Here is a 12,643-nt window from a genome sequence, read left to right as displayed (position 1 = left end):
TCAATATTATTTGTTCATAAAATATTTTGAATATTTCTTCCAGATATCCTTGCAGATATCACTTTCCAGCAATGTTGAAGTTAGCTGTAGCCATATTACTTGCTTTGGCCAATAAAATGTGAATAAAAATGATTGGCATCTCTGGTAGGTGGAAGATTTAGGAACTTGTGCACAATTTCCTGTGCTTTCTTTTCCTATTTCTGAATACCCCAAAACATGGCTGTTCTGTTTGCTTGGGTCCTACACTGAAGAGAAAATAGAGAAGAACCTCTATTGATTTGCAGTGACTATGAAATGAGAATTATTTTAATTAACTTATAACTGGGACTTGTTTGTTTCTGCAGCACAACTTAGCCTACTCTAAATTGCTCAAGGATTATCTTAATTGTTTATACAACCACTTTATATTTCTCCACTCTGGGAAGTAGGCATAAGGCAGGGTAATGGTACTTGTAGCTGGCCTTGCAGAGGTGGGCAGGTTTCTGTTGCAGGCTGGGCCTACAGGAATCCAGATGTAGTTTCTGAGGTCCTGTAGGGAAGAATCACAGTAGGGTTCATGGGATGTCATGACTGGGGCCCTCTTTCCTTGTGGGCATTCTTCAGGTATGTCCAATAATATCCATAGTAATATCGGGCTAGGGCAGTGAGCCACACCAAGAGACAGCATTCTTGCACAGCTGTGTTTAATGGTTCATGATTTCTGTGCAACCTCTAAATCGGAAACTTGCTGTACCAATTAAGTTTATGGTCTTCTGCTAGGTGACACAATCTCCTTTCCAGATATCCTGGAAAAGGCTGGTGTACTGTAGAAACTCTCATTTATTGAAATTCTTAATGAGCATTTCACTATAACATGATAAATGCCAGACATCAAGTAGATGGCCTCAGCTCATGAGCATCTTCTCTTCTTTCACCTTTATCTCCTTCCTGGGTTTTGCATCCTCAGTGCTTGTCAGCAGCACTACATACCCTTCCATCGTCTATCCATGCCCATAAGTCATCCTTTGTCTAACCAGAGGGGCCTGTGTTTTCCTTAGTTTGCTCTCAGGTCACCTGGTCCTCAGCAGACATATTCTTACACAAGTGCCCCTCCAAATTCACAGTGTGGTGGTGAAGCTTGATTGTGTCAACTTCATTGGCTTGGTAGCCGCCCATGGGATTGGTGGAGCACAATTCTGGGTATGTCTGGGTGGGTTATGAAAGCATAACCCTGGGTATTATCTATGATCCCTGGCCTTTTCCTCTTTGGTGCTGTTCCCCTGCTCTGCTTCCTGCCAGGAGGCAGGTTTCCTTCACCATGCTCTTCCACCATGCTTTTTTCTGCTTTGGAGCCAGCCAGCTAACCATGGAATTAACCTTGTGAAACCATGAGGCAAACAAATCTCTCCTCCTTTAAGTTGTGGTTGCCAGGTATTGTGTCTCACAAATTTAACTAATGCACACAAGTTTTGTGGATGGAAAAAAATGTTTGAAAAAATTGTATGGAACACTTACAGACTTTTTGTCATCATTACCTAAACAATATAACAATGATTTATGTAGTATTTATGTTGTATGAAGTGTAATAAGAAATCCAGGGATTAAAATACACAAGAAAATGTACATAGGTTGAACACAAGTACTGCAATATTTCAAGTATACTTGAGCATCTATAGACTTTGGTATCCACATGAGGTACTGAGAGCAATCCCCTGGGAATACTGAGGGATAATTGCACTGTAGCTCACTTCTTTTAGTCTCCTGTAATGAATGATTCAAGTCACAAATCTTGGAAGTTTTCACAGAATCTATCAACATAAGATTGGGTCAGATTTCAAATTACTATTCTGCTTATTTGGGAGCATCTTTCTTTCCCTCTGCTCTTTCATTATGTTAAAAAAAAAAAAAAACACTCTTAACTCTTTAGGGACCTGAAACAAAGACTCTCCTGGTCTGTGTGAGAGACAGAAAGGTTATGTGCAGTCATAGAAAGCTCATTTTCTTGCTTTCAGAAAGGAGGTAGGCCTGGATTTGGGGATTGGGTGTCTAGGGATATGTTCTAGGGCTGAGGTGACCTTGAGAGTAGCCTCCTTCCCTGTGGGCAGATTGCTTCCCACAACCCTGGGCATTCTTGAACCCCATGAACAGAGGGTTATGGGCTTGGAGAACTTGCATGGGGATAAAGGGAGATTTTTGGTTTCTGACCATCCTTGCATGCACCAGAGCCAATTAGCAATTTTAACACAATATTCACATTCAGCCTTTTCTCCATACAATCCCTGTTTGGAACCAGATAAAATTTCAGAATAGTGAATGGCATTAGCAACTCAGAAACAACCATGGCACTACACATGTTGATTGAAATAAAAATCTAGCCAAGTATTTCATTATTATACAGGTTTAGTGTCTGTATTGGTACTTATAAGTCCTGTTTTATTAGTAAGTGCTGGCAACTTGTTTTGGGCTAACTCTCATACCACATGGTTTTCCTTTTTCTCTATGAGCATCTTTCCTAGACTGTACACAGAGGAGGGAGAAAGGTTCCATGTAAGGTTACCTTGCCAACAAGCACCGACAGTAAGCTGCATGGCAATGTGAGATGGATGAATGGGCCAGTCATTGGTCACCAAGTATGGTTCATATGTCGCTCCATCCATGTAGAGGGTGACCACAGGAAACTCCACATTGATGACATAGTAATGCCACTCTTTGTCACAAATCTAATGAAAAGAAAGGGAAGCAACACTTAAAATCAAATATGCAATGCAACATCATACTTTTTAATTCTAATTACAAAATGAGAGAAGAGATTTTCAGGTCAAAATTATTATTACTGAGAATATAAAGAACATAATGATTGACATATACTGAGGTTATAGAAGCTCATTGTCAAACATGATAAGAAATTGCTTCTGGTGTTTCTGAGAATCTAATCATCAGGTAAATATATCACCCTTCAGAATTCAGAGGATTGACTTCAGGACCTCCTGTGGATACCAAAGTCTGTAGATTCTCAAGTTCCTCATATGGAATAGCATATATTTTCATATAAACTGTGTATATCCTCCCATATACTTTAGGTCATCTTTACTTGTAATACATAACACAATGTAAATATTATGCAAATTGTTGTTATGTATTGTTTACAGAATGATGACCAGAAAAAAACGTCTCTTCTTATTTAGTGCAAGTCTTTCTTTCTTTCTTTTCTTTCTTTCTTTCTTTCTTTCTTTCTTTCTTTCTTTCTTTCTTTCTTTCTTTCTTTCTTTCTTTCTCTCTCTCTCTCTCTCTCTCTCTCTCTCTCTCTCTCTCTCTCTCTCTCTCTCTCTCTCTCTCTCTCTCTCCCCCTTTATTTTTCTTTCTTTCCTTCTTTCGTAGTGGGGATTGAACCCAGGGCCTTTGCACTGAGCTCCATTGCCATAAATTTTTTATTTTTTATTTTGAGACAGGGTCTTGCTAAGTCAATAAATAGGTTGACTCCACAGATGTAGAAACTGCAAATACAGAGTGCCAACTGTAGGCAGATTATCTTGGTCACAGAATTACCAGCTCTCTAGGCTGACAAGTGTTTGGTAAATAGGTAGTAGCAATGTCGGCTTAAAATTCTTTGAATAAAATTCTCCTAGTTCTTTAGCAGAGAAAAAAGTTCAGTTGGAATAATTTTCCTAAGTTTGGGGCTAGATATGGCTATAGATCAGGTATAAGATTGGAAATAGAAATAAAGATGAAGATAAGGGAGGGCAAGAGGAAAGAAAAGAGAAAGGGAGAGAAGAAAATGGAAGAGGAAAGAATGAGGCACTAGAAAGGAGTAAGAGGGAAGGCCATGAAAGAGAAAGACAAAGAAGGAATTGGATCCCCTAATTCTTTATCTATTTAAAGGCCTACTGAGGAGCTGGTATAATCTCATGGACCTTTCAATTCAAACAAAATAACTTCCAGTGGAGATAGTCTTCTCAGTAGGACTCAGTTCCTCCCTGCTTTGTACCTGAAAAGGAAGAAAAAGACCACAAAAGGAAGCTCCTGAGTTGGATTTGGTGGAGGCCATTCAGTCACACATGTCCTCTCATAGTAACCCATGACTTCTACTCGTAGGGCTTGGAAACAGCCTTGGTGGGTTGGTGAGAGATGTTGGTTAGAGATGTCTGTAGAGGGTGGAATCACAATCCATGACCTCAAGAGAATGATTTATACACCATGATCCAAAATAGGAGTGAACCCTGGCATGTCTCAAGACAAGAAACAAGAAGCTTAAGAGGTAGCAAGACTGGAGATAGTGTCAGCAGGCTCTGATTCCCTGAGTGTGCGCCTTGGAGACACACTGGGCTCTCTCCTTTACACTCCCTCTGGACTCCCTCTGTGCCCCATGGAGTCTTCCTCTGAAATGTCTCTCATCTGTATCACCTCCATGGCTCCTGCTGTCTTTTGCAGAGCAGACAAATGAGTTCTGTGTGAAGGTGACCCCAAGGTGAGGGCATCAAAGCCCTCTCTATATCCCATTCTGGATTAAATGTGCTGCTTCTCATGAATAGATAACACCAACAGGGATGCTAAATGATCTTTTTCCTTTCATTTTGAAATAAGACTTTTTTCCTTAATGCTCTTTTTATATTGTCCTGTCTCATGTCTCAGAAAATTACTCCTTTTGAAGACCATTAGCCTGATAAAGTCTGATGAATATTTTATGGGACTTTGGAGGGTAAATTGAAGGGGTCCAGGCAGGTCAGTCCAAAGTCTTGTAATACTTAGTGAGAAGCCCAGCCTCAGTTTATATTCCTCTCCTACTGAATGTCTTGGACCACACCCTGGTTGGGTGCAGGGTTGATGAGCTGGGCCTATGACTTGGGAGGGATGACCTGGCTCCTAGAGGTGAAACAAAGCAAGACCTGGAGACAGATTGTAGGGCTGAGGGAAGACTGAGGGGACTATTTGAATAGACTATTGAGAATATTTCAACAGAGTTCCCAATTAAGGAGGCCCACTGTGCCTTGGACTTGGAGTTTACAGTTGAGGGTAGTCAAGCAGCAGGGGAAGCCTGGAATATGGTTCACATACTGGGGATGTTCCCAGAGGCATCTGGAAGCCTGTGGTCAGGCCCCAAGTGACAGTGAGGTGCCTCTAAAAATACCGCATGCTCTGCAGATTGATTGTACACACAGCACCAAGAGGCAGCCAGGTGGCACCTGAGGGGTCTCCTACCCTGGCCCCGTCACCACTCTCATAGCACTGGCCGCCTTCTCCATGTGATTAAAAGGGTGGCCGTGTTTCGGCTGATTCTACAGTGCTCTGCATCTGTCCGAGTTGGATGGAGAATGGCTCTCTGGCTTTCTTTATTTTCCCTGTTAGAAAAGACAAAAAATTCCAAGGAAAAAATAATAATTTCATTTCTTAAGAGCGGCCTAACTTTTCAATAGTACAGCTGTTTCTTAGGCATTTTTCCTTCAGGTTTGCTGAATTATGTTTCATTGATCAGAAACTTCCAGAGTCCCACGTCAAACAGCGACCCTGCACATTGAGCTGAACTTCCTGGGGAGAGGGGTCCGTTCTCGTTAGCATATCCAAGGCTCCCAGCAGCCTCCAAGTATTGTCCTACAATAACTTTCAGCCTTGCTGGAAGATGGAACATTTTTATTTATAGCATTCCTATAAACATCCTGTGAAGAACAACAGTTGGGAAAGGTCTATATGGATCACACTGTATAACAGTTCCAAAGTTTGCATGGATTTTTAACATCAGCTTTAAAATACATTCAAAAACTTTATTTGAAATGGCTATGTAAGATGAATAAGCTGCAAAATACTTAGCTACTCCCTTATTACCAGATATTAATTATCTACCAGTTCTGACAAATGATGCTGTCATAAATTTCTTATTCATAAATCTATTTGAATTTCTGATTATAATCATTGGAAAGATCCTGGAAATGGAATTACTGGGTCAAAGGTTGTAGCTATTTATAAGGCTCTTGCTACATATTGTCACTGTTTTTCTGCAAAAGATTGTGCTTATTTATATTCCTACTCACAGGATATAAGAGCGCTCATGAATTTACTCTTGCCATAGTAAGTACTAGAGAAAAAAAATCAATGCAGTACTAGAAATTTTAAAGGGGATCTATTTTGATCTCGGTTTAATATGAATTACAAAAGATGGCAAGATTTATATTCTCTGAAATCAAATGCAGGGTGTTGTGGGTGTGAAGAGCAGTCTGAGCCAAGATTCGGAGTCAGGGAGCTGCCTCATGAGCCCCTAATAAGCATCCCACAACCCTTTATTTTGTGCAGAGCTTAGGCCTCTAGACTTCTGCCACCAAATAACCTAATGCCAGCAGCTAAAGGAAATGCCTAATTAGGGTTTCACAAATGTGGATCTATGGTCAGAAAGAGACCTGAATTGACCCTGTGCCAGAATTGCAGGGACAAACTGTAATTGAAAAATGATCAGGCCAGGAGGCAACAAAAATATGTCAATGTATGCATTCATAGTTCAACCAGAACAGGAGGAAACTGGACAAAGTGACCTTTCCTGGGGAAAGAGAGGAACTTTAATTCTTAACTGCCTGTGAATCACTGTTGAACCCAACTGGCACCAAGCATTTCTCAGCCCATCCCCTGAGATGACACTTATGGCCTTACCCAGACCAAAGACTCTTTGTTCTCTGCATATTTGCAAATGTGTTTTTATGTTAGGTAGCTGTATCTGCTATTTAGCTGGTGAGTGAGTCAGAGGCCAGAGATCCGAAAAACAATTTGGGGAAGGGTAACAAGGACAATGCCAAAGGAGGTCTGAATTAGGAGTGGGCTGGCATTCTAAGGTGAGCTTGGGCCAGGGAACTCTTTCATGGGATGAACAAAGACCAGATGAAAGGTTATCTGCATAGCTGCTGACAGCTTGATTCAAATGCCATAGAAAGGGACTGATTGGAAGTTCTGATTTGGTTTCTCCAAGAGTCAAATATTTTTGAATGTAACCACCAACACAAGGTCATTCACCTACCAACTACTATGTATCAATTGCTATGTCTGCTAGACACTTAAAGAGATACAGCGCTACTCATGTTTATAGTGGCACAGTTTGTAATAGCTAGATCTTGGAAACAGCCCAAATGCCCATCAGCTGGTGACTGGATAAAAAAGATGTGTTGTTTTTAAATAAAATGGAGTACTACTCAGCCATACAGAATGTAAAGTAGAGACATTTAGAGCTAAATGGATGTGCATTCAGGTGATACTCTTAAGTGAAATAAATAGGACACACATGTGTAAATACCAAATAGTTTCTCTGGTATGAGAAACTGAAAGTGTAAATAAGGATCAAAATGAATAATTGTTAATGTGAAATAGGAAGCAAAGGTCCAAAGGGGTAGGCGAAGTGGGAGGGGTAGGGGAAAGGAAAGAAGGGAAAGGAAAAGACATGAGAAAAAATGGAAACAAAGCCTTTGTAAATAGGGAAGGGTGGAGGGGTTGAAGGGAGGGCAGGGGAATGAGGAAAAAATAAGAACCAAGATATATCATGTACAGGTACAAGCACCGAATGATAAATGTAAGTGTACTGTACACCTAAAATGTACCAATAAAAGAATTTAAGAGAGAGAAAAAAAACAAGAACCAAGATATATCACGTACAGGTACAAATTCCCAATGATGAATGTGATCATAATGTATACCTAAAATGTACCAATAAACTTATGGGGAAAAAAGAGATACAGTGTTTATGAGATATGTTCTTTGCCTACAAAATTTTCACTCTAATGCGGGGGGCATGGTGTACCAAATCTACAAAATATTCAAATGTAATAGGAATTGACATAGGTGTTGTAGCCTAGGTGTAATGCACTGTGAGTTCCCAGGCAATGGTGGAATTTGTTCTAGCTGGGAGAAGGTAGAAGTTAGGGTGACAATTGAAGGACTGTTAAGATTTCATTAGGAATAGATAGTGAAGAATAAATTCCAAGCTATTGAAGCAGCTACCTCTCACTCATTTGCTTTTTCTATTGCTAAAAGTACCAGGTTTGGGGGCATATGGAAAATCACTCATACATTCATTCTGCAGACATTTACTATAGTATATATATTTAGAGAACAATAGCAAAAAGAAAGCTGCCTTTATGGAGCTTTCAGTCTAGTCATGGTATTGATAAAAATGTGTATAACACATTGTGACTCACAGCTGTCACAAATTTGTCAAGATGCCAGGTTAATGAGGTGGAGGAGGAAGGGATGTGTGATGCACCTGGAAGGAGAGAAGAAGCAAAGACACGGAGCTGAGGAGGCCAGTCAGGAGGGGTTTGGGAAAGGTGAGGAGTATGAGATAAGGCTGCAAGGATAGCTTTGGAACTGAGGACTGAGGACTTGGGTCGGTTTTATTCCAAGGCTGGTAATAGGCCTGGAGGTCTCTGGGTGGGAGGAAGGGAGGGTAGTCATAACAACAATCAATCTTAGAGTATACTTTTCAATTTGAAGCAGGATTTCATATTCTTCCTTATGCTATTCAGTCCTCATGCAACCTTCTAAAGTAGGAAGACTGCTTCTGATCCAGGTAGACTTTTGAAAAACAAAAACAAAGAAATGACATGGTTTTTTATCTCTAGGAACTTACAGTCTTATTGGGAGTTAGAAGTAACGCACAGGCCACATGGGCTTCCACATTTGGTCTCTCATCTATTGGTTTCACACACAACCAGTGGTTCAGCTTCACATATTACCAAATCTTGGGCAAAGACTTAGCTCCTGAGTAGTGGACTTGGATCTCAGATCTTCCCAGGATGGCCCCAACAGGATGTTTTGAAGACACTTGAAATTCATTGTGCCCCAAGTTGAGTCCCCTCTACACCAGCCTAACTTGCTCTTTCTCCTGTGTTCCTGTCTCACAATGTTCCCTCATAAGATCTCTCATCCAAGCCACACTACTGGGCATTGGTTTAGACTTCTCTCATTCCCCTTCCCTCCAGTTACTCTTCTGCCAAGTTCTGATGTGTCTTCGGTCTTGGTCACTCTCCCATCTCTACCTTCACTCCTTCTCAACACTTGCAATGCATTCTACAGAGGGCAAATGCATAGATGAAGGGGTAGCTGATTGAGAAAGGGTATGTGGGACAGGCTAGTGTAAAGTGGAAGGCATCTGAGCAGAGCAGAGGGCCACTTGGGGCAGTGGGATGGCGAGAGAGCTTTGGTGTGAGTGTGAGTCAGGAGACATCAGCATTCCACTAGTGACTGGCTGCCCTGGGGCTGGAGGCAGCCACAGAATAAGACAAAGTAGCAAAAGGAGAATACAGGAGGGAGTAGTGCAGGCCAACTCTGGAGTAATGGGTTGAGTATCACACCTTCTTTATGAACTTCTGGGGAATCCTATTCTGGACTTTGGGGAAATCATCTTTGTACTACTTTGTTGTCTCATCTATGCAGTGAGAATAATGACAACAGCACTGACTCATAGAGTTGTTGTGCCCATTAAACAAAAGCGTCTACAATGCTCAGCACATATTCCCAATATTTCCTTTTCCAAATACACTGAGGTGCTGGCAATATGTAACAGTAACAGTAACAACTGAAAAGATAAAGCAAGAGAGCTAGAAAGAGAACACTTTAGGTAACAAATGCAAAGGAACCAAAGCTGTACCTGGGAGTTGCCACTGATGGTTGCTGGGAGAGTGTGGCCCACTTGGCCAGTGGGAATTTCAGAGCTGTTGAGGAAAGAGGAGTGGACCCCTAGGGTCCCTGCACAAAGAGCATCTGGACTTTAATGTCTGCCTAAAGCTTGCACCTGTGAGGGGATTGCCTGTAGCCTGGTTATTGGGGACAAGGTAAGCACCAAACCTGGCATAGCGGAAGCTAGCCAAGCACCACTCTCAGGCCTGCTCTGTGCATGGGCATAAGTTGAAACGCACACAGCTAACATGGTACGGAGGCCCTAAGCTCAAAACTAGTGTAAAATGCACCAATGAAGTCTTTAGGCCTTTGGCAAAGACAAACTCGAAACCACTACATATAGATACACTTAGAATTTAGGGCTTCAGAAAGCCAATTCCTATTAGAGAAAATTCCACGTAAAAAATTACACAACAAAGAAGAAGAAATTCTTTGCATTTGTCAGAAAAAGGCATGACAAGTTATCAAACTGATGTAACAGGATCTATAAAAAATGGAGCAATGGAAAGGGAATGGAAGAAGACAGGGTTGAAAAGAACCAAATAAAAATTCCAGGAATGAAAGACACAGTTCTTGAAGCAAACAAAATCAACAAATAGGATAAACAGAGATGAGAACACTGTTGACAGAAGTAGTGAAAGGAAAGGCAGATGAGATTATATAGAAAAATAAAAATATTGATGAAGTTAAGACATATAGATTTTACAGATGAAAGAATGATCAATTTCAGCAAACATCCTGAAAGGCATGTGTAGCTGAAGATAAGGCTGTGTTCTAGAAGGCTTGTGTACCACATTGTTATGTTATTTTATTTTAGTGCCTTGCATTCTGGGAAGTCATCCTTCAGCAGTCTTATCCCACATTACATTCAGATGGTAATGGTTAATAGTTCTGCATAAGTCACTGTTCCTCAGAATGTGTTTGAAGGGTTGGTCAAAACTGACATTTCTTTCATGCAATGGAGAGCAGTATAATCAAGGTCTTGAAACTGTGCAAACCAGACTCTCATTACGGATTCGCAAGGTCCTTTGGACTCAGGCCATTGTCTTGAAATATTAGAAAACTGAGGTTTTGGTCAGAGCGAAGATTAGCTGCCTGCCAAGGCCAAGATGCTACTCTTATTTGCAAATCTGTTTAAGATCCTCCCAGGAGGTTGCCTGCACTTCTGAGTAGTCAGGAAGACAGTGTGTGTTCTGTGAAGGTGATTGTGACAGTTCAGAAAGCACCTGCTGAGCTTCCTGTCAAAAGGCCAAGGCTGACTCAGGGGTGTGGAGCCAGGGAGCAGGAAACAGAAAAGGCAGCCTGTGATAGAGACCACCGTACTTGAGCAACATTTAGGCAAATCCCCGAAATAAGCCTGAAAACTGTCCTTGTAATTTGTGTTTGGAGCACATAAATTAAGTTGTTCAACACCCAGGACTTAAACTCCTCCATGGGAAGAGAAAGCACACCTCTTTATCACACACTGATGTGTGCTGGGCACCCTGGCACCATGATCTGATGTCTGCATAATCAGTTGGTTTATTTTCTGTTGTCAGCGTCTTTAAGCAGTGTCAGGCCTCCATTCCCCACTGCTGAGTGACACCCATGGCAGATCCCTAAATATTTCCAGTCATTATTTTCATGTAAGAAGAAATCTACTGCATTCAGTCTCTTATCTAATTCAAAGCTTCTCCCTCACCAGCTTGGGGCTAGTCTGCAACTTCTTCAAAGCCCCAAGAAGGAAGGGTTGACAGGTTGGGGTGGAAGCCAAAGCCAAAGTAGAGGAGAAAATCTACTCTCACTGAAGCTTGGGTTGTGCATTCCCAGTGCTTGGTCTCATCTTCCAGGGCAGGAGTGAGAAGGAGGGATGGGTATCCAAGGGAGATAAGGGCTTCATTAATTCTCAATTGGGGACATGTTCTTCTCAGGCCCTTTCAGGCTACTTTTCCCAACTGGGATTCTGTAAACTGCTGCGTTGTAAGATGTACCATGAACAAAGCAGTCCAGGGTCAAAACTCTTAGGGAAAGCTGCATTCAACACAATCCAACAGGTTTTTCTCAGCAGGATTCCGAGCAGCAGAGGTCCTGGCCCAGAGGCATCAGAGCATTCTCCAGGAACTTAAGAATGCAGATTTCCCAGGTCTACTACAGAGGCACATGATCAGAATCTCCAGAGCTGGCATCTGGCAGTCTGTGCTTCACCACACCCTCTGGGTGTCTCTGGTGTGGCTAAGGCTGAGAACTGAGCTCAGGGAACATAATGCAGTAAGGTCTGGAAGAAAGAGGGCTGTGTACCAACATTTTGGACTTTATTTGCTTTGTCTTCCTGCTGAACACCTATGACTATTATCTGGAATAAAAATTCCCAAAGACACATGCTGTGAAATTCATTCAGGGAACCATTATGTTTCAGGTACTGCTGGGCATTGGGCATGTGACAGAGAGCTAAGAAGATTCCAGCCCATCCCCTCCCACTTCCCAGTACTGTACATGCGATTGTCTGACTGATTGTCTTTCCGCACCATCCCCTGTCCCACCTGAAGCTGCCTTGCCTTGGCCCACACGTTCTTCTTTTGAGAATTCCTCTCACCCCCAAAGGAAAATGCTTCTCTTAAGCCTCCAAAACTTGTTCTTCCTCCCAGGCTTTTGCTTTCAGGATGAGCCACAGAATTCACCTGGGGATATTTCCTCATGAATTTCCTGAGCCAGATGACATCTGTCAGGGCTCTGGGGCACAGATTCAGATGCGCAGAGGCACTGCCTAACTGCTGGAAGTTGTAAGCATCCATGTACAGAAAGGGTTCAATATTTTAACAGACCACGAAGCACATGTCTTAAATTTGGCAATTAGGAAAGGGAGTATTTCTCCTCAGGTGTTCCTTCCCTGAGTATAAGCAATTGCACTAAGACTAAAGCCAAGCATGCACTCCAACCAGGAAAGGTTCTGGAAGTGAGTCATTTTAGGATGGGGCAAGACGGGTGGAGTCCTACCCATGGGTCCTCCCCTTGCTGCAGAAGACTCAGCTTCTCATGGTAC

The 12,643-nt window shown here is 42.0% G+C and overlaps 1 protein-coding gene across 2 annotated transcripts in view; it reads right to left on the bottom strand.

Moving 5' to 3' along the window:
- Window positions 1–12,643, bottom strand: part of Clstn2 (calsyntenin 2) — a 615,455-nt gene that overhangs the window by 50,713 nt on the left and 552,099 nt on the right. For both annotated transcript variants that reach the window (XM_021250694.2, XM_087186235.1), the window contains one exon: window positions 2,537–2,699. In XM_021250694.2, coding sequence (XP_021106353.1) covers window positions 2,537–2,699 — 163 coding nt within the window. The remainder of the gene's footprint in view (window positions 1–2,536; window positions 2,700–12,643) is intronic.

Source organism: Heterocephalus glaber, unplaced genomic scaffold, assembly GCF_053883595.1.
Source record: "Heterocephalus glaber isolate CG9 unplaced genomic scaffold, H.glaber_assembly_v1.0 deba00001504, whole genome shotgun sequence".
Taxonomy (NCBI): Eukaryota; Metazoa; Chordata; class Mammalia; order Rodentia; family Bathyergidae; genus Heterocephalus; species Heterocephalus glaber.
Note: the sequence above shows the minus strand (reverse complement) of the source record. Positions and strands in the feature narration are given on the sequence as shown.